The following is a 27,134-nucleotide window of genomic DNA, read 5'->3' as shown; positions in this document are numbered from 1 at the left end:
CACACCAAAAATCCAACATGATGGCTAATAATAAACATATAAAATATGCAATATAAAATATCTATATCCATGTCTATATATTTCTCTTAGGCGTACCCGTCACTAATCCCATGTGTGGCAACTCTCGCGAGAGTTCGCAAGCAAGCTGATGGCAGGGGAAGAGGAAAGTGGCGGTGCCAGAGGCAAGGCGGGAAACAAAACAACGGCGGTGAGCAGGGGGGTGGACAAAATAAAACTGCGGCAGGGGGCGGGCAGGGGGAGAAAACAGCAGCAGGCTGGCTAGGAAAGAAATTGGCATCAGCAGCAGCAGGCGGGAGAAACTAGAGGCACAGATGTTCTGTGCCAGGCCCAACTAGTATAATGTAAAATGTAGAAAATCATTAGAATCATTCACATTGTGATACAAACCTGAGATTTAGCAGCAATATTGTACTAGTATAATATGTTTATGATTTTAGAAATTTCTAACCCTTAGGCACCCAAAACATCCTATGCACCTTACTGGATGCACCCAAGCTCCGATTGTAAAGGTAATGCACAAGAACGATTTACAGTAACTTCAGCATGCAAAGCAAAGAAGGATTCTGAACTCCCTGCAGGCATGCAGGGAGCTTGCTGGTGGCCACGCGACAAGGTCCTGTCACCGGCTCCCTTCTTCATTGATTTCTGTGCACACATTGGCATGCACGTGCCCAAGTCATGACCCCTATGTCCACATCAGATGCATGGGGCGTGGTCTATACTAGAATGGGGCTATTTAGCCACAAAGCAAAGTTTCCTCTCCAGAGTCAGCAGTTTGTTGAATCGCAGAGAAAGCAGCTCCAAGTCAGCGATACAATGAACTGCTGACTGGGGTGAGGAAACAGGGCTGAATAGCCCCATCTGGGCACTGACCATGCCCCCTGCGCCCAACATGGACACAGGGGGAGTAGCCGGTAGGAATCCTTCCCAGCCAGAGTTTCAGTCAAATGCTGGCTGGTTCTGTGTTTTGCCTCACTAAAAGTGAGGCAGGGGGAAAGTCCTGAAGCAGCCAGCATTTCAGTAAAACACTGGCTGGGAAGGAGAGGGGCACACCTCACTCTCCCTGCCAGCAAACTCACTGGCTGGGTGCAGGAAGGGGCAGGAGCAGGAGGGGTGCCCTGGGTTGGGGGTACCCTTGCAGCTCCCCCAGACCCTGGCGGCCAAGGGATGCTCATCTCCATCTGCTCCATTGTCCCCACACCCTTGACTCCCTGATACTTTCACCAATATCAGACCAGCTTACTTTCCAAAGAGCACACCAACTCCTCCTAAAATGATATCTTCCTGTCCTGTAGTGTTACCTGCCTTGTTACTCGTCAGAGACATCCTACATATGGAGACAGAATGGCTAGTGAAGATAAGCCTCATGGAAGAGGTGGACAATGTTGCCTGCATCACCTGGTCAGCCCACCATGCACACAGAGAAGTAAACAGTTTGAAATCAGCATCACATTACAGCTGCCTCTGCTACATGAGGAAGCCCATTCAATAGCTACTGTAAAATATGTTTTGAACAAAACACGGGAGACAGTTTAGCTCTTAAACCCAGGGCAAACTCCCATCATGGCTGCTAACCAATCGTTCTTTACTATCGCCAAACAAATCCAGTGGCAATAGACAAAATCATATGGAGAGGACAAGTTTGTCATAATGTTTGGAGGGTTACATATTGAAATGGTTGCATTAAGATCAATTGGGAATTTGCTGCACAACTGTGGTTGGATAGGGTTGCAGCCCTTGTCAAAGCAGGCACAGCATTATTATTATTATTATTATACATTTATATCCCGCTCTTCCTCCAAGGAGCCCAGAGCGGTATATTACATACTTGAGTTTCTCTATCACAACAACCCTGTGAAGTAGGCTAGGCTGAGAGAGAAGTGACTGGCTCAGAGTCACCCAGCTAGTATCATGGCTGAATGGAGATTTGAACTCGGGTCTACCCAGTCCTAGTCCAGCACTCTAACCACTACACCACGCTGGCTCTCATTTGGTACTCCAAATATATATATATATATATATATATACCGGTAGTTAAGAAAAAACATACCATCATATATATATATATATATATATATATATATATATATATATATATATATATAGTGTTGAAATCATGTTGATTTCAACACCATGATTTCATGTTGAAATCATGTTGATTTCAAAAGTTGAAATCCTGAGGTGCTCAATAAACACAGGTATGTTTTCTCTTACCTATAATCTTATCATGCTTTTGGAAAAAGAAAATTTGTTTAATAGTTCAGGTTTTAAGAAAAGAAAATTCTGCATCAGGCAATCCTAGTACTGCATCAAGAAAAGTTCTGCATTTTGTGTAATTATACAAACTGATTTGTGCTGGCCTACTTTGATACATTGCCTTCGGCGGTTGTACAATGTAGATATAGTCAGCTTCCTTACTCTGAATACTACTGCCCATGTGATGCACAGATGTGATGCACATAAAGGATGTGGCTCATGTTTTATTATATTGTAATTTTTATAGGGACTAGCCTTGATTAAGGATATACTAGGAACTTAAGAGAAGATGAAGTATACAGTATATCTCATTTCTTTTGTCAGATTATCAAGCCAGCATTACTCACAACATGGTTAACTTTTGTCTAACAGCAATGAATAGACGGTAATACCTAATGACTAATGTAGTTGAAAAATTTACAATATAATTACATATGCATTAAAACTATACTGCTGCTATTTTAACAGATGTGATATTATGTTGCTTCATGTTTCTGTCCTGGTCAAAGACTGTAATAAACTTTATCTACAAATTGAGCATATTTTCATTCTCTCTTATTTTACATTATTTGTTCTTCAATTTGTACTATTTTGCATAATTTATTCTGGTGTTTCCAGAGTAATGTGGAGGGCTGAAGAGTTATGCAGCATACTGAAAATTACTGGGAAATGTTCTGGCTTCTGAGATTTCATGCATTGCTGACACACTTTTAGGCATACTTTTGCATCCATACAAGCTAGAAACTTGCTTTTTTAAAAACTGAAATCCTGAGGTGGTCAATAAGCTGAATTCTGCACGGAATGTAATTCTGAATTCTGTTTTTTGTCTGTGTTCCTGTGAAATTGCAGCACTTGCAACCTTTTGGGCACAATTCAAAGTGCTGGCTTAACTATTCTAAATTTTAAAGAACTTGGACCTTGAAGACATAAGGGATCACCTCTTCTTCAGCCATAATCCAAATCTATAATACATCAAGAATATATATATATATTTGTAAGAACATGTAAAGAAGCATTTTTGGTGGCTGATAAACTCCATCATCGGCATTCAGGCTTTAGGCACAAGGTATACATTGAGGCAGAGATGGGAAAGCCAGTGGTATGCCATCTTGGGAAGGAGGGGGACCTTATAAGGGCCATATAAGAGTAACAATACTAATTTATTATTGATTAACTAAACAGAAGTTTCAGGTATCCAGATATTATTTGGATTTCTGTTTGCAGCTTTAAAAATCCTTCCCCTTCCCCATGCACCTCCCCCTCCCAAGATAGGACTCTCTGCTTTTCCTAGCTCTATGATATAATCATTCCCATGATAGAGTTTTTCCTGCATTTTCTAAGATGTTAATTCATTTCTCCAAGGTTTTAGATTTTTGTGGTAGGCTGGCCAAGGTCTGGAACCTACCTGTGAAACCATCATGTTTCTATCTTTCATGGTTTGGTTTGGGAGTTTCACAGCAGTCAGTGAGGGAGTGACTCAATGAGAGCTTGCAGTTTGCAAGCATATTAACGTCTTAGCTATCTGTGACTCTAGTCTTTTGCTGTCTCTATGGGCTCTCATTCCCTATGCTTTCCAATGATAGCATTTTCCCAGATTTTCTGGGAAAGTAATGCATTTTGTTTTGTTTTTTGTCATCTGGACAAGTTCTGGAACCTATATGCGAAAATGACATGTTCCTATCTTTTGTGGGTTTGTGGAGTTTCATGTCAGTGAGTGATAGGAATGCCAGCTGTCCCACATTGCGTGGGATGTCCCTATTCCTGCTTTCTGACTTTTTTTTTAAACTTAAAAAAAAAACCACCTTTCAAAGCAGAACAGGGATGGCGACAAGAGTTCCGTCCGCCTCACCATCTTTCCCGCCTGCCTCCAGCACACACGCCCCACCCCATCAACTGTCACAGTTCGGGAGGCGGGCAGAGCTCTCACCGCAGTCCCTGCTCTGCCACGGCCACACAGCGGCAGCCACCACCAGTAAGAGTGCCCGCCCGGTAGCTTGCTCCAGAGGACCTGACTGTGCCCTTGCCACCTGGGGCCAAGTCCTGCCCCTAGGTGGCCCCACCCCCAAGATTCCCCCACGTGTCCCGATCTTGGCCAACGTAATGTTGGCAGCCCGAGTGAGCGAGTCATTCAGGCCTAAGCCTCTCTCTCTCCCTCTCTCTCTGCAGAAATAGCTTCAGTCAGAGTTGGCAATCCTACCTCAGTTGGGCTCAGGGGAGAAGCTACATCCCAAAGGATGCAGGGCTGGGCCTAGATCATCGCAGAGCCATAGGTTCCACGACATTTTTTTTACTTTTGTTTCTTCTAGAAGTCTGTGGCGGAGGGCAGCCTTTGTTGCTGTCGTGGCTTGCCACTGCCACTACCGCTGCTGCCGCCACCTCAATGGCAGCAGCAGAACTAAGCAGCACACTACTGCCTGGCATGTGGGGGGTGGTGGCAATTAGCCAGCATAGCGTAGTAGTTAGAGTGTTGGACTAAGACTGGGAAGACCCGGGTTCGAATCCCCATTCAACCATGAAACTCACTAGCTGACTCTGGGCCAGTCATGTATCTCTCAGCCTAACCTACCTCACAGGGTTGTTGTGAGAATAAAAATAAGCATGTACACCACTCTGAGCTCCTCAGAGGAAGAGTGGGATATAAATCTAAGTAAGTAAGTAAATAAAATTAGGCACATTCCGCTAGCTTTTAAAAACATCTCTCAGATATACAGCTACAGGATCAAAAGTGTAGACATATGTGTAAATAGGAGTTTCTCCAATGAGGTGTGTGTGAGAGTGAGTGAGTGTGTGTGTGTGTGTGTGTGTGTGTGTGAGAGAGAGAGAGAGAGAGAGAGAGAGAGAGAGAGAGTTATGAATTATTATTATTATTATTATTTATTTGATTTATATACCGCCCTTCCAAAGAATCACAAATTATTATCACTGTGCTTACAACCAAAGATAATTTGTCTCAAAAATAGAAAAAACCAAGACGCTCTGTCAACAGAGCAGTCCCCTGCTAACTGGGCAAAGAGGCACCTTTAAACATGTTGATTCTCTTTATTTAGCAGGGGGAGAGTAACTGGCCCTATCCACCCCCAGCACAGTACCTCCAGTGACTGTTGCTGGTGTCTGTCTTATGTTTCTTTTTAGATTATGAGCCCTTTGGGGACAGGGACCCAATTTATTTATTTGTTATTTCTCTGTGTAAACTGCCCTGGACCATTTTTGGAAGGGCAATATAGAAATCAAATAAATAAATAAATAAACAAAACAAAACAAAACAGAATAGTAGCTTCAGAAAAACAAGGCACATGGTTTAAGAAAATTATTATATGTATTTGACAGGGAGAGTCAATGCCATGGAATTGTTTGTTGAAAGGTAATTTCTTTTAATTATTAGAAATGAGATATGGTATATTGAAGCAATAGATTTTAGCTCTGTTGTGATAAGCTTTACTGTCTGTATGACTAAAAGCCACAATAATTTGTTTATTTGAATGTTAATCTTTGAGATATTATTCTGATTTGTTTTGTTATGTTTTTATATTTTTCATAGAAAATTGAAGAAAACTTCAGATCTACCCCAAGCAAAGTCTCTAGATTAAATCTGGAGATGCTGAACAGTCTTTTGCTGAAAAAAGCAAAAGACTATGCAATTATAGCTTCTCCTTCCCCTCTACCTATTTGAATTCTATAGTCTTGATCACTATTGGTTTGCACTATTGATATGATTTATTGATATGAGTGTTAGACTTCTATATGTACCTGCATTTTGTCTTTTTTTTGCGGGGGTGTGTGTCTATTTTTTAAAACATTTTGTCTATTTTGGGCTCCTGAGTACAAGGAAGAGGAAGTGAGAGGGGAGAGAAAAAAGCCAAGCCACCTCAATTATGCAATGGGTTTAAAAACACCACAAAAACACCGAGTTAGATATTTTCTGTGCTTGCTGTCAGATACTACATTACATCAACCCAGGAATTTCCCTGCAATTGTACATCATACAGGTAACTGTTTAGTAAGGACTGCTAACACCTTTTTCTGGCAGGACTCCTGGGTCTTTAACAGCTACATGGCACACAGAAATACCATCACTGAAGTGTTTCCCATCATTGCATCTGTATGCAGGAAAAAGCTTCTCTTCTGGCATTTATTCCTTCTAGAAACTTTCCAGAAAAGAAAGGTAGTAATCCTGCGGGTTACACTATCTGAAAACAGCAGACTAGGTTGACCAAATGTACATGAGAACAAGTTTCCTATAGCTTGAAGAGTTGTGTGGAAGAAACAGAATTTCAAAAAAGTAAGATTCTTTTCTCATCTCTGCATGACAAGCAGCAAATTTCCTCCTTCTGCACAACTATTACAGATGTTACTTAAAGGGTGGGCATGGGCATGACAAAAACTCCATGGCAAAGCTAGGAATTCTCCAAAACTGCCTTAGAGAATATGAAATCCCAAACCTCATCATGAAAACCACTTAGAAGCTTGAGGTGCACGTATTTTATTTATCTAAATCTAAGAATAGCCCCCGCCCCCCCGCCTCTAGTTCTTTGATGTTAGAAATCGGGGGTGGGGGGTGTTCCTTACATTCAGAATCCTTTTTCTTTCGGGTAAATACAGTATAACCTGTATTTAAACTGTGTTTTTAAGGGGGTCGTGGTACATTCAGAGTCATCTTCTATTCAGGCAAATACGGCAATGTTAACTGCAAAATAATAGCCGTGTTTGTCTGTAGGGCTGGAACAAGAAGGAAAAGTGGGGTGGGCACCGGAACAGTTTCGAACGGCAGCTTAAAGTACTTGCTGGTTAATATGTGCACGCGTTTTTGAAATGAATCCATCCCACTGCACATTTTTAAAGGGTGTGTGTCTCTTGCCAAGTTTGGAACCTTGAAAAAACAGATCGGAAACTAAAACGAGCTTGTGCTCTCTCTGCTTCCCTCCCCATGCCAAGTTCTTTAAGAACCCAATTTGGAAGAACTAAGGTTCTTTAAATGCCATTGTTAAATGGAAGCCAGGAGCGGAGAAAGGGTATACTGAGCACTCAAGCCTGCAGGCGAAACGCAAACAGCAAAAAGGATCCTCTGTGAGGCTCCCCGTTTTATTACCTGCTTTGCTGCGAAGGAAGTGCGCGCCTTAGACGACGAGGCCATAGGCAGAAGCTCTTTTTTTGCCCAGAGGAGAAATCCTAGAGCCTCCTCCGAGTTGATGAGAGTGCCAGGCAGGCGGAGCGTTATCAGTTCTTCTGTACGTCTCCTTATGCCTATTATCACTTCCTCTCCTCCCCCGCTCCCCCACCCCCGGGTTTCAAGTATGAGGAAGAAGTTTTGTTTCCTTGCCTTCGAAATAAAGCTGTGTTTTTTAGCCTGCTTTCCTTAAGGGGGAAAAGTAGGTGTTCTCATAAGATCACCAGAATGTGTGTGCAGTCCGTCCCCGCCCCCCACCATCAACTTCATAATTACTGGACCAATATGAACCAAATTGGGAACAGTTATAGAGACACATAGGACACATCTCAACGGCGTAGTTTGTGATGATGTCATCTACCCCAGTTCAAGATGGTGGATGTAATGTAAACAATTTGAAGAGCAAGTGTGCTAACTTGTGAACTGCTTAACTCAGCCCTGGATTAACCATAAGGCAAAACAAGCACATGCTTAAGGCATCAAGGGAAGGGGGGCACCACAGAGTTTTCCCCCAAGCTATCATGCCCTTAACTCTTTCACTGAAGAAAAGAACAGCTCTGCTGGATCAGACCAAAGGGCCATCTAGTCCAGCATCCTGTTTCACACAGTGGCCCACCAGATGCCGCTGGAAGCCACCGGCAGGAGTTGAGGGCATGCCCTCTCTCCTGCTGTTACTCCCCTGCAACTCAGGGGAGTAACTCCCCTACAACTCAGAGGCATCCTGCTTTTGAGGATGGAGGTGGCCTATAGCCCTCCGACTAGTAGCCATTGATAGACCTCTCCTCTATGAAGTTATCCAAACCCCTCTTAAAGCCACCCAGGTTGTTGGCTGTCACCACATCTTGTGGCAGAGAATTCCACAAGTTGATTATGCATTGCGTGAAAAAGTACTTCCATTTGTTGGTCCTAGATTTCCTGGCAATCCATTTCATGGGACAACCCCTGGTTCTAGTGTTATGTGACAGGGAGAAGAATTTCTCTCTATCCACTTTCTCCACACCATGCATGGTTTTATAGACCTCTATCATGTCTCCCCACAGTCGTCTTTTTTCTAAACGAAAAAGCCTCAGGTGTTGTAGCCTTGCCTCCTAAGAAAGGTGCTCTAGGCCCCTGATCATCTTGGTTGCCCTCTTCTGCACCTTTTCCAGTTCTACAATGTCCTTCTTTAGATGTGGTGAGCAGAATTGTACATAGTACACCAGATGTGGCCGCACCATCGTTTTGTATAAGGGCATTATAATATTACTAGTTTTATTTTCAATCCCCTTCCTAGTGATCCCTAGCATGGAATTGGCCTTTTTCACAGCTGCCGCACATTGAGTCAACACTTTCAACGAGCTGACCACCACAACCCCAGGGGCATTGCAAGGTTGGAGTGGGCCCAGAGGCAAGATTTTAAATGTCCCCCCGCCCACTGAAGTTCAGCTCATGAAGTAAAGAAATCTTAAATGAGGCTGAATAGTGGTAACAAAAAGCATAGGGGTGTGTGTGTGTGTAACCTATGTGCCACAATAGAACATCATCCTAAATTATTTTTTAAAAGGTTTTGTAAATTGTGGACAATGCAAGTCATTTAATGGTACTAGAGAAAGACATGCTGTTCTGGTAGCTCCAGGTCTTAACGCTCACATCAATTTCTGAGGATGAATACAACTGAAGGAAGCCCGGGCGGGTGTGCAGCTGGGGGAGTCAGTCATGTGACTTGCTTTTGGGGGGCCCCTCAAGGCAGTGGGCCCCAGACAACTGTCTCCCCTTGCCCTATTATAGTTACGCCCCTGCACAACCCCCTCTCCTGGTCTGTCACCAACAGCTCAGATTCCATCAGCGTATACTTGAAGCTGGGGTTTTTTGTCCCAATGTGTATCATTTTACACTTGTCAACACTGAAGCACATTTGTCATTTTGTCGCCCACTCCCCCAGTTTGGAGAGATCCTTTTGGAGCTCCTCACAATCTGTTTTGGATTTCACTACCCAAAAGAGTTTGGTATCATCTGCAAATTTGGCCACCTCACTGCTTACCCCTACTTCTAGATCATTTATGAATAAATTAATAAGCACCAGTCCCAGTACAGATCCCTGGGGGACCCCACTTCTTACTCCCTCCATTGTGAAATCTCGCCATTTATACCTACCCTCTGTTTCCTGTGTTTTAACAAGTTTGCAATTCACACATATACTTGTCCCCTTATCCCATGACTGCTAAGTTTCCTCAGGAGACTTTAATGAGGAACTTTGTTTAAAGCTTTTTGGAAGTCCAGGTATACGATGTCAACTAGATCACCTTGATCCACACACTTGTTGACACTCTCAAAGAACTCCAAAAGGTTTGTGAGGCAAGATTTACCTTTGAAGAAGCTATGCTAGTTCTCTCCCAATAGGGCTTGTTCTTCTATGTGCTTTACAATTTTTTCCTTGAGGATGTTTTCCATCAATTTGCATGGAACGGACGTTAAGCTAACCAGTCTGTAATTTCCCGGATTGCCCCTGGCACCATTTTTGAAAATCGGTGTTACATTGGCTACCCTCCAGTCTTCCGGTACGGAGCTTGATTGCAGGGATAAGTTATATATTTTGGCAAGGAGGTTGGCAATTTCACATTTGAGTTCTTTGAGGACTCTTGGATGGATGCCATCTGGCCCTGGCGATTTGTTAGTTTTCAGTTTCCCCAGACAGTTTAACCTTGGCCCTCCAAGGTTGGGTGGGGAACCTTGGCTCTCCAGCTGTTGTTGAACTACAACTCCCATCATCCCCAGCCATGGTGGGAGTTGTAGTTCAAAAACAGCTGGACGGCCAAGGTTCCCGACCCCTGGTTTAGAACATAATCTCTTGTCACTTCTATCTGACTCAGTTCTTTAGCCTCCATCCTTGAAAAGTCTGGTCTAGGAACAGGTATATGCTCTGTATCCTCTGCCATGAAGATGAACATAACGAACTCATTGAGCTTCTCTGCAACCTCCATATCCACCTTAAATAACCCCTTTCACTCCCTCATAGTCTAATGGTCCAATAGCCTCCCTAGCAGGTTTCCTGCTTCTGATGTATTCAAAGAAGTTTTTATTATTCCCCTTGATACTTTTAGCTAAATGTTCCTCAAACTCTTATTTCACCTCCCTTATTGTCACCTTGCATTTCTTTTGCCACCTTGCATTTCATTGCCACACTCAACTTTAGTTCATTTTTTGGTAACTGTTTTTATCTTCCATGTTCGACTTTACTCTGCATTGTTAAAGAAACGTTTTCTTTGGCTCGGTGAGTGACTAAAGTTTCAAGAAACCACTGAACTATCTATCTGAAGTAAAAAGTCATTGATTTGCAAAAGATTACTGTAAAGAGCATTACAAAATATTGATAAAACTTCACATAAAAGATGGTCGGATGTTATGATGTCTGACGATGAAGATATTTTTCTCAATCATTCCTTCTGTTGCAGCTATTTATAAGAAATTATAGGCAGTGGAACTGTTTTGTTTTACCTTAAAAAATCTAGAATAAAACTTTTTAAAATTTAAATAAATTTTAAGGTATAAGTAAATAATTTGCTTGAGCCTTAATGTCTTGTCAGTTAAGCAATGGAGGGGGCTGGGGGGGCACCATTATTGGGCTGTGCTTAGGGCTTCAGTTGCCCTTAATCTGGCCCTGGCATAACTGATTTGAACCAAGTTGGGTACAGTTGTAGTACACGTAGGGACACCTCAAAGGCATAGTTGTTTGCTCTGATCAGGGTGGTGTTCAGTGGGTGGGGACTCCTGTGATTTCCCCATTGTCATGGATGGACCACCACCTGGTGAAGGTTCAGTTTGCTGCTGCTAGTCACCTCTGCAGTGGTGAAGGGCCAATTAGGTCAGGATGGTCTGCCCAGGGAGGCTATTGGATCCAATAGGATTCAAAGAAACCTTGGAGGGTTTTACTGTTGGCTCTGTTGGTGATCTTGTTGACACCCTGGTGGAAAACTGGAATAACAAGTTCACTAGGGTATTAACCGCCCTGAGCCATTTTTGGAAGGATGGTATAGAAATCGAATGAATGAATGAATGAATGAATAAGGGAGCTTAGCCCGCTTTCCACGGACTGTGGGAACCACCGAGCTTGCAGGCAAACCCAGTTTCCCCAAAGCGGGTAACCCACTTAAACACCCCTCCCCTTAGCCCAAGTTAGTGGAGTGAGCGCTCCGCTAACCCAGGTTTTTCCAATCGTGTATTGCCGTGCTGCCGCTCTGTGCCGCGGCAACTCACAAGACCCCTGTCAGGAGGCTGCAAGCAGCCTCCCAGGCTCGGGGGTCTCTCCAGCATGACCCACGCACTCGTGCGGGGCATCCTGGAACTTCCAGGGGTCACGTGGCCCCCGATCCCTGCAGCCCCTACCGGCTCCATGACAGAGCCAGCAACCTTGATCATCTGCAGGGAGAGCAGGCTAAGCCCGCTCTCCCTGCAGAATCCCCTCTGGCGGGTCTCACTGATCATGAGACTCGCCTCATTGTCTAACAAGCTTTGTGTTTGGTTTTGCTCCAATACTTTTATTTATATGTAGCATGGTCAGATTGGAATTATACTGGTCTTTCCTCCACAAACACTAGATGGTAAATAACATGGCCTGTGCTGTATTAACTAGCCTGCATTTAGAAGATAAAACTTTAATAATTATGAGGAATTCGCATGAGAAACATTTGTAATAAAAGACAAGACATCCAGCGATACTGTCTGGTGTGTTCCAACCAACAGGTATCTCTGACGATGATCTCAGACTGGGATTATCTCCCAGGAAGTTGTCACTGCCCCTGAATCTGACAGAACTAGAGTGCAAGTGGGAACTCCAAGTTGACTCCTAGACCATTGGGAGAAGGGCAAGGAAGCCAATAGTGAAGCAAGGTCATTGGAGGCAGTCTGTAATCAACACAAGAATAAGCACAAGCAGTGCTCCTAGTTACTCAGATGAGAGAGCAAGCCTGACTCAGAAGCCTTTCTACAGGGTCAAAGAACCAGCATGCATTGGCCTATTTTTATTATGAGGCTTCATTGCTGGTCTCCCTTTAATTTAATTTAATTGTCTCCTCTGGTCACAGTTAGGAATATAGGAAGCAGCCTTATTCCAAATCAGAGCATTGGTCCATCTAGCTCAATATTGTCTACACAGACTGGCAGTGGCTTCTCCAAGGTTGCTCCAGGAGTCTCTCTCAGCCCTATCTTGGAGATGCCAGGGAGGAAACCTGGAACCTGCATGCAAGCATGCAGATGCTCTTCCCAGACCATTCCCCAAGGGGAATATCTTACAGTGCTCACAAATGTCTCCAATTCAAATGAAAACCAGGGTGGACCCTGCTTATCAAAGAGGACAATTCATGCTTGCTACCACAAGAGTAGCTCTCCTCCCATATTCAGGTGGGGAGAGGTGCAGCCCTGCCAGGCCGGCTTGAAGCTCTCTGTTGCTAGAGGCAAAAGCCAAGATGCCACTGGACCCATTCCATGAAGCTGGTGTCAGGCCCTGATGCTGGTGCCAGTTTTACTTCAGTCCCTGGCCCGCTCTCTTCCCCAACAACCAGCTACCTTTAGCTTCTGGGTGCACCGCTGTGTCTATTTTAATGGCAAGTTGACAAGAGAGGCAGCAAGGATAGGACTTCCAGCATGGAGCATCGGACATGCTGCTGTCACTTTGCAAGGTCCAGGAGCCAGACCACGTTCTCTCTTCCTCTTCATGCCTTCCATTAGAAATATGCTGTGTAAAAAAACTCTTTTCATCCTGGTGCCTTTACTCTGTGTTCCATATTTGCTCCCCAACTAAGTTCAGCACGTGTAGAACACTTGTTTTCGTACTTTTAAAAAATTAATTTCATTTCCTAGATCAAATAATACAAACTGACTTTTAATCTACAAATACTCCATGACTTCACTGCTTGGAAGTTTAATATTAATAGATGCCTTCAGATTAGCCCAGAAAAGTCCATGCTTGCTCTTCTCCCTTGGCCACTCCAAGTAGGTTCTCTTAGCCATGAGAGCTTTCAGTTTGTGGTACCTGGCAGGAATGATGTACGCAGGGATTGATTCCAGCAAGAGGAGGATTAAACCATCTGCATTTTCATTAAACAACCTGTGATGAGCAAAGTACAGCTCGTAATGACACCATTCGCTCTGCACAAAATTGGGAGACAACACAAAGATTGACTTGTAACTTTTCTCAATGCAGTCTATGATATTCTCAACAATGCTCTTGCCTGCAATAAAGTTCCTCTCATGTTGGCAGATCCGTACAGACCCATCCTCTTTCTCCAGGTTTGGAATCAGGACATTTTTCACCCAGTCAGAATCACGTTCACTGTAGGAGATAAAAACATGGAACTGTACATTGTCAATCATGCCTTCAGGCTTCTTCTTCCAAACCCTGTGTTTTACTCGAGTCCACTGCCAAATCATCTTCAAATACCATGGGACATCATAACGGAAGCACAAGAAGGAAACGGCAGCTGCTAAGACTAATGCAATCATTAAAAATACAACCACCTGAAGAGTCGTACTGCAAACAAACTCAGAAATATGGAAATCTGTTAAAAGGGTTCCTTCTAAGACTCCTGGAGATGAACACACATAAGACTCAGGCCAACCAACAAATTTCACAAATCCTTGTTTTTCAAGGTTAATTAACTGTCTTAATTCACAAGAGCATGTAAATGGATTGTGTCCTGCTTTTAGTCTTTTGATATTCTGACAGCTTTGGGAAAATTCAGAAGACTGAAAGAAACCTGAATTCCTTTCTACATTTAGCAATCTCAGACCTCTAAACTGACCACATCCAGGCAAATCAGTTAGTTTATTAGAAGCCAAATTTAGCTCTTCCAAATGGCTCAGCTCAATAATGTCTTTAGGGATGCTTGAAATTTGGTTTTTTTGTAGATCTAACACCTGAATATTGACTGGTAAACATCTAAAGACTGAATCGGACAACCTGTTGGCCGACAAATTCAAATTAATCAGATTTTTTCCCCAGTGGCACTTCTCACTGTTTTCATATCGCAAGGAGTTCTGACTCACATCCATAACTTTCAGGGACTTCATGAGACTAGTCATCCAACTCACTCTGGTGAGTAGTTGGAGCTTATTCTTTTGTAAAATAAGTGTTTCTAGATGGGTTAAGTTATTGCAGTCTTTGAAAATGCTGTCTGTTATACTGTTATTTGAAAAACATATGTAGGTAAAATGAGTAGGTTTTAAAGGGCAAAGCATGTGTATCAAACCTGCATCAGAAATGGTCAAGGCTGTAATATTCATCTCTGAAAATAGTGTATACATATGTTTTGGGTCAGAACGAAATGTTGTGATCGTAGTCTGCTTTATTGTCAATGCTTTGAGCGAAGTTTCAGTATAATTAAAAGGTATTGTATTAGGAGCCTCCAATGATCCCATGTTGGATACTTCAAAATATTCTATGGTTGATTCCCACACATTCTGAAGAATGTCCGTGAAATCTTCCCAGGTGCATTGTGCATTATTCAATGTTAAGTTGAGCAATCTTCCACTTTTTTTCAGATTTGACAAAAATGTTTTAAGGTCATGGACCTGTTTATCTTGGATATTTGAAAGTTCTAAATGTTCTATAACACTGAGTTCTAGATCCAACAAAATGGAGAATTCTCTATTCTTGGGGAGTGCAATCCAAAGGCTCTTTGTGTTAAAAACTGGAAGTTTTCCATATTCAGAGAGATCTTCTAAGTCCAAAAACAGAAAATCCAGCTGTAAATGAGCAAGAACACTGAAATCTGATTTCTCTATTCTTCTAGCACTGAGGCTAAGATGTTCCAGCTTCGACATTTTGCCAAATTCTGGGCAAATGGGCATGGCTGTATAGTTATTGTATGAGAGATCTAGATACTGGAGACTTGCAACGAGATGGCAAGAAAGAGTCGACAAGTTGTTGTGGGAAAGATCAAGATATTCCAAGTCTTCATTGTACTGGAATATACTGAAGTCAAGCTCTTGGATGAGGTTATGAGACAGAATTAATAACTGCAATTTGAAAAGATTCCTAAAATCTGAAAGTTGAAGTTCAGATATAGTATTTTGTGACAAATTCAACATCATTGTCTGAGCTGGCAAATTTTTAGGAACTGTAGCAAGGAATCTGTTGGAATAGTCCACAGTAAAGCCATTTTCCACAGAAGACTGGATAGTATACCAGATGGTTACTGTAATAATAAAAGCACTAAGGAAACTGTTGGTGATTGAACTTCTTGTATCTGCCATAGTTCGTGAGGATTCTTTAAATGTGCTGGTTGTTGACCTTCATCACCCCATTTTGGACACAGTCCTTAAAAAGAATTTGGATTAAACTATTAATGTAATCATTTTTACAAAGTTTCTTTCCACTCTGCACAAATGGACAGATACTGCCCTCCAAATACATTCAGTGTTATGTGTGGCATGAGATATTGCCTGCCCCTCCCCCACAACATTGGCTTACATGTCCCGCAGTGTAACACAGGCATTGCAGAAACACCCACACCACTGCGGGCCTCTAACATATGTGGTGATGGTATGGTAGTACCGGAATTACTGACCTCCTGCACAATCATGCTTTGTGCACTACTTCTATCATTCCCAATAGAAGTAGTGTGTGATGGGCAATCATACAAGAGGTCAGTCGTTCTGCATGTGTTAGGGCCCCACAGTAGTACAGGCAGTTCTGCACTGCCTGTGTTACACTGCAAGACATATAAGCCAGTGTCTTCAAGGGCAGTTTTATATCTTCTGCAATGTGTGAACTATTTGCTTATATGGAAGAGATAAAGGGGTGCATATGAGTGGACCACAGATGTAGGTTGGGAGTATACCTGCCCCTGCCTCTTGTGACGCCAGTGTTTGAGGTAGTTATCAGGTTTTGTTTCCTTTCACTAGTTTGAGTGCCTGTTTCAGATGGTAGTCAAGTTTTGCTTCCTCTCAACAGGAACCACTAAACATGGGATGCATTCACATGTAACATGGAACCAGAGTTGAAGGGGCCATAGGTTACCGGACCGTTAGTCCAAATGCAGGCCAGCCCTTCAGAACAACAGTTCTGCTCAAAGAACAACCCAGGTTCTGCTCTCTGAACTGCAATTTGTACTCCTGGGTTGTAGTGAGTTTTGCTACTCTAACCCAAGGTTTAACACATCCTGCATTACGTCTGAATGCATTAACTTCAACCAAAGTTGAGGGAGGAAGTTCCTCCCTCTCTCCAGCCATCATTGGCTGTGTGGGCCATCCCACATTTTAAAAAGGAAGCCCACAGAGCCAGTTCCCCCTCCTCTCTGCAGTCTCGCTGACTGCAGAAAGGGAGCTCTCCATTACATTCCAATTTGGACAGTAAGTGGGGGCAGTGGGAGTGCATTGAACCCGCAGTTCCATGTTACATATTAATGTGGCCATGGAGCCACCATTTCTCTGCATAGCCCCTATCTGCACAGCCTAAAATAACATGTGTGCAACCCTCTGCCAATCCTTGGCAAGAACCTTGTATTCCTAGTTCACTGATGGTCACTGATAGCAGTCAGAAAAATCTAGGCAATGCATTAATTTTGATAAGGTTTGAGTTCCTGGAGATGGAAAATAAGTCATAATAGCTTTGCATAGATTTTTCTGCATTATCTTCACATTTTTGGCCATGCCACCTGCATCTGGTAAAGACAAAATTCCAAAACTGTGTCAGAGGGTCTTTATATCAATACTAGTAAAACGGTTTGCAGTTTGCAAGCATGCCTCTAGTGATAGGGTTTGGGGGGCAGGTGAGGACAGGGGAAAATACCTTTCAAAAATGATGAACATCGCCGCTGGCACCCAGCATCCTGCGGAAAGCCTGGGAGGCAGATCCAGCATCCCACAAGGAGGCTGCCCTGCCCCTGTTGGTCAGCTGGCCTCTGAGCATGTGCAGCGGCCACTTGAGTGGCCATCATGGCAGTTGAGTGCAGGGCTGACCACTCAAATGGCCACCTCACATCTACAGAGGCCAGCTGTAGTGATGTGCACGGTCCGGAGAAGTCCGGACCGGCACCGAAGGGGGGCCTTGTTTTTAGGGCGGGGAGGGCTTGCTTAGCCCTCCCGCCTCCTTGCCCCCGCCAGCGCCCGTATTGAACAGTATAGGGGCGCTGGAAACCAGCCGCCCCCCCCCGCTACCCGCCGCGGCCGCGGCGAAATAACCCCCAAAGCCAGCCAGCCAGCCAGCCCTCCCTCCCTCCCAGCTAGCTGCCCGCCCACCCACCCACCCACTCGCTCACTGGATAAGAAACGAGAGGAGCTCCGGCACAGAGCTCCTACGTTCGGAAGGCCTCCTGCAGAATGGCAGCATGCGCACGCGCATGCGCGCGCCGCAAAGCACGCCGTTCTCCGGAGGCCCGGTCTACCCGCCGGGAAAGGGCCGGGTAGACCGGGCCTCCGATCGCTGAGTAGACCGGGCCTCCGATCGCCGGAGGCCCGGTCTACCCAGCGATCGGAGGCCCGGTCTACCCGCCGGGAAAGGGCCGGGTAGACCGGGCCTCCGATCGCTGGGTAGACCGGGCCTCCGGCGATCGGAGGCCCGGTCTACTCAGCGATCGGAGGCCCGGTCTACCCGGCCCTTTCCCGGCGGGTAGACCGGGCCTCCGGAGAACGGCGTGCTTTGCGGCGCGCGCATGCGTGCGCGCGCAAGCCGCCATTCTGCAGGAGGCCTTCCGAACGAGAGGAGCTCTGTGCCGGAGCTCCTCTCGTTTCTTATCCAGTGAGCGAGCGGGTGGGTGGGTGGGTGGGCGGGAAGCTAGCTGGGAGGGAGGGAGGGCTGGCTGGCTGGCTTTGGGGGTTATTTCGCCGCGGCAGCGGCGGCGGGCGGCTGGTTTCCAGCGCCCCTATACTGTTCAATACGGGCGCTGGCGGGGGCAAGGAGGCGGGAGGGCTAAGCAAGCCCTCCCGCCCTTCAAGGCATACCCCCCACCCGGACCCGAACCAGGCAGGGCCGGACCGGTCCGGCAGTTCAGCCATTCTTTGGAATGGCCGCCGGACCGGTTCGGGCACACTGCTAGCCAGCTGAATGGTAAGAGTGGAGCAGCCTCCCCATGGGATGCTGGCCTCCCAGACTTCCCGCAGGATGCCCGACACTAGCAAGGGTGATATTCACCATTTTTAAAAGGTATTTTAAAATTTGTTAAAATTTCTTGGTTTATTTTATTGCTATAAACCACCTAGAGACTTTGGTAGTGGGTGGCATACAAATATGTCAAATACAATATTTTTCCCCACCTCACTGGAACCGCCATCACCAGCCACTACTGTTGTATCTGTCTGTGACACTAGTCTTTTTCTGTCTCTATCTCTCATGCTTTTCAATGGTAGAATTTCCCTGCATTTCCCAGGGAATTAATTATTTTTCCCAGGCATTAAGTTCTGGAATCTACTTTTCAAAACAGCATGTTTCTATCTTTCACGGTTTGGCCTGGAAATTCCATGTGAGTGAGTGAGTCTCAAGCAGCTTTATATATAGGGAGATTCTATAAAATCTAAATTGGTTAACTCGGGACATTCAAATGAAGAACAAAGATAATAAAGCAACTGCCCTTGCTAGGGTAACCAAAAGCATTCAGTTACCTTAACTGATTTGTCATCAGCAGCTCTTCTATTTTTCCTTATAAAATCCCTTCTCCAAATGCTCATAGGTATATTGGCTGACATCCAAAATAATGCTGCATTGGTGCTACGAGGGAGGAGCAATTTCTGCCATTCTCCACTTTCCTCTCAAGCCCACTGTGCCTCCCAAAAATATATCCCTGAGGATAACGTGTCCCTCAGAGGACACTTCCTTATTCTGTTTGTAATTGCTACTTTTTTTAGTTGTTTTATTTCTGAACAAAATACAATGATACAAAGAGAAGTTTATTAACATTCTTTCTGTCAGTCACTTTAATCATGTTGGCTAACATCCTGACTAAATTAATCAATGGAACTACTACTGAAAGTAAGTAGTCCTTTAGAGCAGCTCCTGAATAGTAATATTCAGACTAGTTTTGCGCTAGCTCAAACATGGTTGTGTTTGCACAACAAAGTGTGCAGCCTGTGGTATGCCTCATACGTTTTACAGGGAACTTTTGCACAAGAGCACAAAGACGCAATTCCGAAAATCCCAGTGATTTAGCACAGTTATATGATATTCTTACACTAACGCAACTTGGTACATTGTGCAACTACTGCATTTGTCATGGTGTCAGATGGTGAATTTTTATGCCCCATTTGCACTATCAACCAATATTGCTTCCAAATTGTGTATGAAGGTGAAATTTACTACTCAGAGGAGCTCTAAAGACCTTGATCCACACAACCTTAGATGGTGGCTCTGCATTAACCTCCTTGCCACATTACTAGGCAGCAAACTCACCAGATCGACTGGGCGGCAAGTGACAAGAACAGACAATGAATCCTGTTGGATCAGAATCAGGTCCAGGAGGTCCTACTGGCTACATTAATCTGGAAAGAGATAAAAGACCACCAAATTGTTATGCATATCCTTATATGCCATGCTACAACAATAGGATCATTTGAGGCAATGGCTATCTCCAGAAGTCCTCCCATACCTGAGAATGGTTAATCCATAATCCTAAATTTAACCCAAATCAGGAAAAAGGAAACCCTGGCTCACAATTAATCTTTGCAAATATGGGGGAGTGGGGGACAAAGAAAATTCAATCCCTCTATTCTAGTACTTTCCTGTTATTATTATTATTAATTTGATTTCTATACTGCCCTTCCAAAAATGGCTAAGGGCGGTTTACAAAGAGAAATAAAACAAATAAGATGGTTCCCTGTCCCCAAAGGGCTCACATTCTAAAAAGAAACATAGGACACACACCAGCAACAGTCACTGGAAGTACTGTGCTGGGGGTGGATAGGGCCAGTTACTCTCCCCCTGCTAAATAAAGAGAATCACCACGGTAAAAGGTGCCTCTTTATCCAGTTAGCAGGGGTTCAGTTATATATGCAAAGAGATTCTTTTTAATGGAAGTTCTTCACTTATGTTCCATCTCTACGGAGCCAGAGTTTACAAAAAACATAATGAATTGCCTTGATCTTTCTGAGGGATCAAGGATGGAGAGGGGCAGACAAAAATTGGACAGATTTTTAAAGCTGTGGTTGATATTGCTTAGATATGAGAAATCTTCCAGGAGAAATTAATTACATAAGAACCCTTTTTTCTATCTAAGAAATACATTTTAATACATACATTTTGCATTACCAATTAATTAGTTTATCAATCAGACAACAGACCTCAATAAACTAAACAGAACAGTGCCATGCTTTATAGTATTGCAAATCAAAACTCATAAAAAGATGATACACAACTAAGCATTGAATATGCAATATTCACTTTTTTTTTTTCAGGGATTCAGCCAGGAACTAAAAAACTTGCCACTGACATCTCTTAGGTTTAATACAGTAATGTTCTAGACGTTAAAGTGAAATGCAAATGTTTGTGAAACAAAAAGATAGCTTTGTATATATCTACAGTTTTTGCAAATTTCTTTTGTTTATTATTATTTTGTTGCTTATGTAACAAAAACAAAGTTGTAGCAGTGGGTAGGATCCAAGTAGTCATGACTAAACACATCTGAAATCAATGGCTGACATCCTGACTCATTTATTCAATAGTACTACAGGCAAAGAATCTGTGGACTCTATATTCATGGTGTTGTATATCTGCAGGTGTCTAATTGACATCCAGTTTAATTATCTGGGGATACAAAAGAGTTAAAACCCACGTATCCTAGAGGGTTTCTAGAGGGCTGGAAATGACCAGAAGAGGTCATTTCTAGCTGCCATTTTGTCAGGAGCTGCCATTTTTGTGGCTCATTTCTTTTTTCTCATTTCTGTGGTTTTTCACAGGGGCAGGGGAATGGGGAATGGAGAATTTGGGCCTGGGTGGTGCATCCCTGGAAAGCTGGACACCTGCAGAGTACAGTTGGGGACTTTTTGCATTCCCCCCCCCCATTTTTGCCCCCTTTTCCAGCTTCCAGGAACCTAACCAACCCCTACATCCCAATGCCTCAGTATCCGCAGTTTCAGCATCTGTGGTCCCTGCCCCGGAATGGAATCTCCACAGATACTGAGGTTCGCCTGTATTCAGGAGTTACTTTAAGTCTAAAGGATTACTTAATTTCAGTAAGCTTTCTGTTGAGTAATTGAGTCAGAATGTCAGCCAATGAGTCAAGTTAGTCATGATGACCTGGAGTCCCATTAATTCGATGTGATGTAGTCACAGCTAACACAGGTTGGATTTTGCCCACTGTCTGATAATGTTCTCTCTCCGCCCCACCCCCTCCATATTAATGAGTGGAAGCAGCTCTAAGAGGTAGTGCTACCTGGGTTTGGTTTCCTTTGGAAGAGAGATCATTGGAGGGTTATGGTCTTTGTAAATTTAATTGCTTTATAAATACTGTATTTATCTGAATCTAAGACTAGGGGTTTTTTTTCAAGTAAATGCAGGTATAACCTCTATTTAACCTCTACTTTTTAAGGGGATTGTCTTAAATTCAGAATCATCTTCAATTCAGGTAAATACAGTATATATGTGAATATCAAAGGGAAATAAGCAGCATATACACTTCTATAACTCAGCAACGCATTACATCAGATTCCCAGACAGACAGCCCCATGCCCTATTCCATCAGCATTTTCCTCTCCATTCAGTCTGACTACTTATCTGTGTTTCACCCAGAAATTGCACTCTGGCTGCTTCTTTCATCTTCCTTTTACAGGCACACTTCATCTCCTCCCATCTTCAGGAGAAAGTTAAATTGCACCTTAAAAAACTCTTATGCCTTCCCAAAAAATCTCTAAAGAACTCTCAACCATGATAGTACATATTAGAAAAAACGAACTGGTGTTCTTCCTCAGTCTTTAAGAGCCACATATGTCTCGCATCAGGTGGCCAGGTTCTGTAGAGCTGCAATTAAGATCTGCACTGATGGGTGTGTGTGTGTGTGTGTGTGTGTGTGTGTGTGTGTGTGTGTGTGTGTGATGAATTGTGGGTAGTCAAAAATTCTTCTTTCCTTTCTGACTCAGCCAGCAACTAGGCGAATGATTAACTGACTGGCCAGATTTAACTAGTTCTGCAGCACGAGGGAGACTTCAGTGCGGAGTCATCTCTTTTCTGTGCTCTGAGAGAGTTCTGAGAAGCAGACTAGCTGGTTTAAAAGTCTTTAGTTTTCCAAATCCATAAAAGCAAAGAAAAGGATATTGGTAGATAAATATCGCTACCACCAAGCCACTTCTATAAAAAGTCTTTCCCAACGGGGTTTGGGGTGACTAGCAATCTCTGTTTCAGTTTGCTTCCCCTTGCTAGTAGGCAAGAATAAAACCTTTCCCTCCCGTGCATCTTACTGCACATGAAGTTAATTTGGCCAAGCTCTCTTCTGCACCAGAGAAAATACCCCCCCTTCTCCTGCTCAGTTAATAATCAACTCTCTTGTAAGCTTGTAAAAAGTAAAAGACAGTGCGGGGGGGACGGACACTTTTTATTAGACTTACTACAGACTAGTTCCATCTATGAGCCCCTGGTGGCGCAGTGGTAAAAACTGCCGCCCTGTAACCAGAAGGTTGCAAGTTCGATCCTGACCAGGGGCTCAAGGTTGACTCAGCCTTCCATCCTTCCGAGGTTGGTAAAATGAGTACCCAGAATGTTGGGGGGCAATATGCTAAATCATTGTAAACCGCTTAGAGAGCTTCCAGCTATAGAGCGGTATATAAATGTGAGTGCTATTGCTATCTAAGGCTTTTAGCTTTTTAGAAACACTTAAAAATGTTTAACTTGGTTACAAGAATGCTTCAATATGACTTGCTAGTTCTAAGGTGGCACACTTTGAAATCCTAGTTACTTAGTTGCAAAGAACAGATATTTAGGAAAATGCAAAGCACTTACACAAAAGCAAAATAAATTCCTGACACAGAAGTCACAAACTGTTCCCTATGCTGGGTTTCCAAAGCCATAAGCCCTTGCTTCTTCCCTTGAACTCACCATACTCCTGATGAGAATCAAGCCTCCTGCAGATCTCTCACCCTGAGATTATCCTATAGCCTCCACCATAGCAATAGCAATAGCACTTACATTTATATACCGCTCTATAGCTGGAAGCTCTCTAAGCGGTTTACAATGATTTAGCATATTGCCCCCCAACATTCTGGGTACTCATTTTACCGACCTCGGAAGGATGGAAGGCTGAGTCAACCTTGACCATGAGGCAGCCCACCTCATACTAGTCCACACTCTCTGCTGGCTTTCTCCTTCTTGTGCCCAGCAATCCCAGCAACAGCCCTCCTGTCCCACCTACCTGGTGGATTGATTGGTCGAGCGCTGGAGGTCACCAGCCTGTCAGTCAAGACAGGGGTTCCCTTCCTGTTAACCCTTTAGAGGGAGAGGAGACTATGCACTACAGTATGTATGTACACTGCATGCATGCACTCGCGTACACAAACACCAATATTCACCCTTAAGGTTATTTTCATCTGAGTTTGGACTGAAATCTGTATATTACTCTGATGCCAAGCACTTAATCTTAGAAGTACAAATGTATACTTTTGTTCAGTATGCAGAAATGATTCAAACACTAATCCTATCACCATCGATTTCACTGGAAGTATTTCCCCATGCTGATGACTCAATGCGGGGACTCGCAATGTGTGAAAGCTATTCACCACCAAAGTGTATACAATTGTGCACATGTCACAAAGTGTCTCCATGCCACCACCTCATATTTTTTGTAGTGACTAAAACAAAAATTTGGGGCAATCCATGTAGTAAGCACCTTTCTTGCATAGAATGTGGACTTCTGGATGGAGTTGCCATGGGGGAGCGTTTCTGTCAGCGTCCATCTGATTGCTGTAATATTTGAAGTTGATCCGGCTTGTGCAAGGTGTTTTATTTGTATCAGTATACCCGAACAGAGGTGCACCTAGGTAATTTTGGAGCCTGGACCTAAAGGCCTTTGAAGGCCGCCCTCCACTGCAAATTAAGCATAATTATGCTCTACTGGGTGACCAAAACACCCAGGACGGACTAAAGAGGATTTGGGGGACCCCAGGGGCTGTGGAGGCCCTGGACTTTGGCCTCAAAGTGCAGGGGTAAGAGTGTCTCTGTACCCAGAGACATAAACCTACAGCTCTTTGCTGAGGAGATTGTTCAGAGATTTGAAAACCTAGTTCCCCCCTCTAAGATTGTTAAGTGCTTGGCATCAGAGTAATTAACAATCACTGCACTGTGTGTTTTTAGCAATAATGCATTTTAAACCCTATGTAACTACTCAATGTTAATAATCAAACAATCCTAGTAAGTTCAAGTTAGTCAGTATAAATGCAAATAACTTTAAAAATAAGCACTCTTAATGAAGACAAATAAAGGCATGGCAAAGCAGGGTTTTTGTTTTTAAAAAAGATCACACTGAGAAGTATGCAAAAGTCACATTTTCATCAGTTTTGAGTTGTGAAGAATAGGGAGGGATAGTGTAGAAGTACAACCATTATAGACAGTAGAGAAAAAGGAAGTGAAAGAAAAGAAGCAATAAAGCATTCAGAAAAGAAGAGTGTCTCCCTTGCTCTTAATACCTGCTTTGGTAGTTCAGGAGTTCACTTCTGTCTGAAGTAATACACCAGTTGATATTCCAGTTGATATTGTGATATTCCTTGTTTACCTATTGTGGATAGGAATGAAAAGTTGTGATTGTCTTCAGATTTAATGGGGAGGAACACAGAAAAAGAGTCCCTCCCTCTTGCCTCTTTTCTCCTTTCTTCTAGCCTTCATCCTGCATGAAAAGGAAGAAGGGTGTGCACAGCAAATAGCTCACTCTGACAAGCAATTATGCACCCTTTGTGTTGCATAACTTTAACTCCAGCTCAAAGTGTTGTGTTAGCACAATGCACTGACACATGATGTCCCAGGCCCCATTTCTGAAAAAGGAACTGGGGATTGTCCTCCAAAAGGAGCCTTAAGCCGCCCCAAATTATATACTCCCACAACCAGGAGACTGTCCCCTATGAGATGCCCTAGCATTGTATTTCTCCAAGACTTTGTTTTTGCCCAAGTCACTCTATATGATGCCAGTCATTGCCAATATGCCTGTGAAAGTTGGAGAAACTGCACTCGCAAAAAATGTTTTAGCCCCGGTATAATATATAATTATATTGTTATATAGTACTAGCTTTGAGTACCCGGCATTGCTCGGGTTTATGGCGCAGGTTTCTCTCTGTTATTCCATCCATCTCCATTTTGTGGATATACCAGTTGTATATCCGTCTGTCTGTGTGAGGTGGTTGTCAGGGTTTCCAGGTACCCTATGTTACTCGCAGGGTCCTAGGCAGTCACTATGCCAAGTTTGGTCCCGATAGCTCAAAGGGTGTGGGAATGTATAAGGAACAGATGAACAAACAGACATGCAATTTTATATTTATAGTTATTTAGGGAGGAGTTATATAGTATAGGAATATAGTATAACTCCCCTATAATTGGAAGACTATTTTCTACAAAGATGCCCTAGGATTGTGTCCTGGGGGAGGGGATAGAGGTGTTTGGATAGAAGAGACATTTTGCCTGATCTTATTTACAGTAAAGTGAAGTAATTAAGGCAGCAAAAGAGATCATATCAGGTGTTTGCCAAAGAAGAGTTTCCTGCACCTGCCTGCCTTATGTCTGGCATGTTGTCTCCACTGTTTAGAGCAGAATGCTCAACTCAAAAGCCCCACTGAACTGGAACCATCCACAGTGTGGCGTTTGAGGGCTGAGATCAATTTTCAACACATTATTACATTAAAATGAATTATTTAAAAATATAAATAAAAGCAATTATTAGTAACTTGTGGATCTATTCCCCTTGTCAAGGGACACACAATTTTAACTAGTGGTTCTGTCGCTGCTCAGTCACTGGGGTACCTGGAATGCACACCAGCCCCAAACAAATGTCAAGTCCTCTTCTCTCCCTAAATCGCCATTCCTTTCAGGTTCCAATCCTACGCATGCTTATTTAGGAATAAGCCTCACTGAGAATATTTCTGAGTAAACATGCATAGGGTTAAGCATTTCAAGCAGTTTTAGAGAGGACAGAAAATGGCCCCTTGGAGAAGAGGGAACAGACCTACAGAGTGGTCCTCTGCCTTTCTGGGGTACTGTTGCTGCAGGATATTTCTACCTGCAAGCCAAAAACGTTCCTACGGGCTGGATCTGGCCTCTGCTGCAGCTGTGTGCGGACCAAGGGTTTGTGATTTGGACCCAACTGCGGGTCAGCGATCCGATTAGGTCCAGCTTGGGCCAATCACAAGCCAGTTCAGTGGTTTGAGGACTGTGTCAGGAGGGTGGCGAGAGGCACTTTTAAAATTAAATAAACAGGTCCTTACTGGCGGCAATCCCACTCCAGGCAACTTCCCGGTGTGGCAGCACTCCCCCCAGCAGCCTGCACACCACCACAGCATTAATAATTTAATTTTAATGGAGTGGTGGCAGCGTGGTGGTTTGGCAGTGGTGGCAGCACTCATCTGGCCTCTGTGCATGCACAGAGGCCAGGTGAGTACAGGAGCCATGCCGCCCTTGCAGGAGGCACCGCCACACATCCTCGCAGGGGGAGCACTGCCATACCAAGAAGCTGCCTGGAATGTTTACTTTTAAGGTGCCTTTCATCACCCCCAGGCGCTACCCTCGAACTGCCAAACCAGTTCGCATTTGGCCCAAGCTTGA

At 43.8% G+C, this 27,134-nt stretch overlaps 2 protein-coding genes and 1 long non-coding RNA gene across 8 annotated transcripts in view; 1 reads left to right on the top strand and 2 right to left on the bottom strand.

Annotated features, from left to right (window-relative positions):
* The window catches only part of LOC128326133 (toll-like receptor 6), a 29,027-nt gene extending 9,137 nt beyond the window's left edge, over window positions 1–19,890 (bottom strand). The window contains exon 1 of one of the 5 annotated variants that reach the window (XM_053252367.1): window positions 19,800–19,890. The gene's annotated coding sequence lies outside the window, so the exon portion shown is untranslated. Of the gene's footprint in view, window positions 1–1,264; window positions 1,334–4,079; window positions 4,255–4,474; window positions 4,757–7,363; window positions 7,620–19,799 lie in introns of those variants that run through there. The other 4 variants (XM_053252368.1, XM_053252370.1, XM_053252371.1 and 1 more) reach the window with 4 other exon arrangements.
* On the top strand, window positions 4,153–15,358 carry LOC128326136 (uncharacterized). The gene is made up of 3 exons (XR_008307863.1): window positions 4,153–4,249; window positions 5,605–5,638; window positions 15,208–15,358. It is a non-coding gene; the product is annotated as an uncharacterized LOC128326136 (long non-coding RNA).
* On the bottom strand, window positions 13,278–25,062 carry LOC128326132 (toll-like receptor 6). Of its 2 annotated transcripts, XM_053252366.1 has the most exons (4): window positions 25,016–25,062; window positions 19,800–19,888; window positions 13,648–15,734; window positions 13,278–13,523 (listed from the first exon to the last, which is right to left on the bottom strand). In XM_053252366.1, exons 3-4 carry the CDS (start codon window positions 15,668–15,670, stop codon window positions 13,495–13,497), a joined length of 2,052 nt encoding a protein of 683 aa, XP_053108341.1. In that variant the 5' UTR covers window positions 15,671–15,734; window positions 19,800–19,888; window positions 25,016–25,062; the 3' UTR covers window positions 13,278–13,494. The 2 variants fall into 2 exon arrangements, with proteins under 2 accessions (XP_053108341.1, XP_053108340.1); XM_053252365.1 differs by having other exon boundaries at window positions 13,278–15,734.
* Between the last annotated feature and the right edge of the window lie 2,072 nt (window positions 25,063–27,134).

This window comes from Hemicordylus capensis, chromosome 5 (assembly GCF_027244095.1).
Source record: "Hemicordylus capensis ecotype Gifberg chromosome 5, rHemCap1.1.pri, whole genome shotgun sequence".
Classification (NCBI taxonomy): Eukaryota; Metazoa; Chordata; class Lepidosauria; order Squamata; family Cordylidae; genus Hemicordylus; species Hemicordylus capensis.
Note: the sequence above shows the minus strand (reverse complement) of the source record. Positions and strands in the feature narration are given on the sequence as shown.

What these genes read in the sequence shown, in the direction of transcription:
- LOC128326132 (XM_053252365.1), bottom strand. Translation starts at nt 15,670, where the DNA reads ATGGCAGATACAAGAAGTTCAATCACCAACAGTTTCCTTAGTGCTTTT.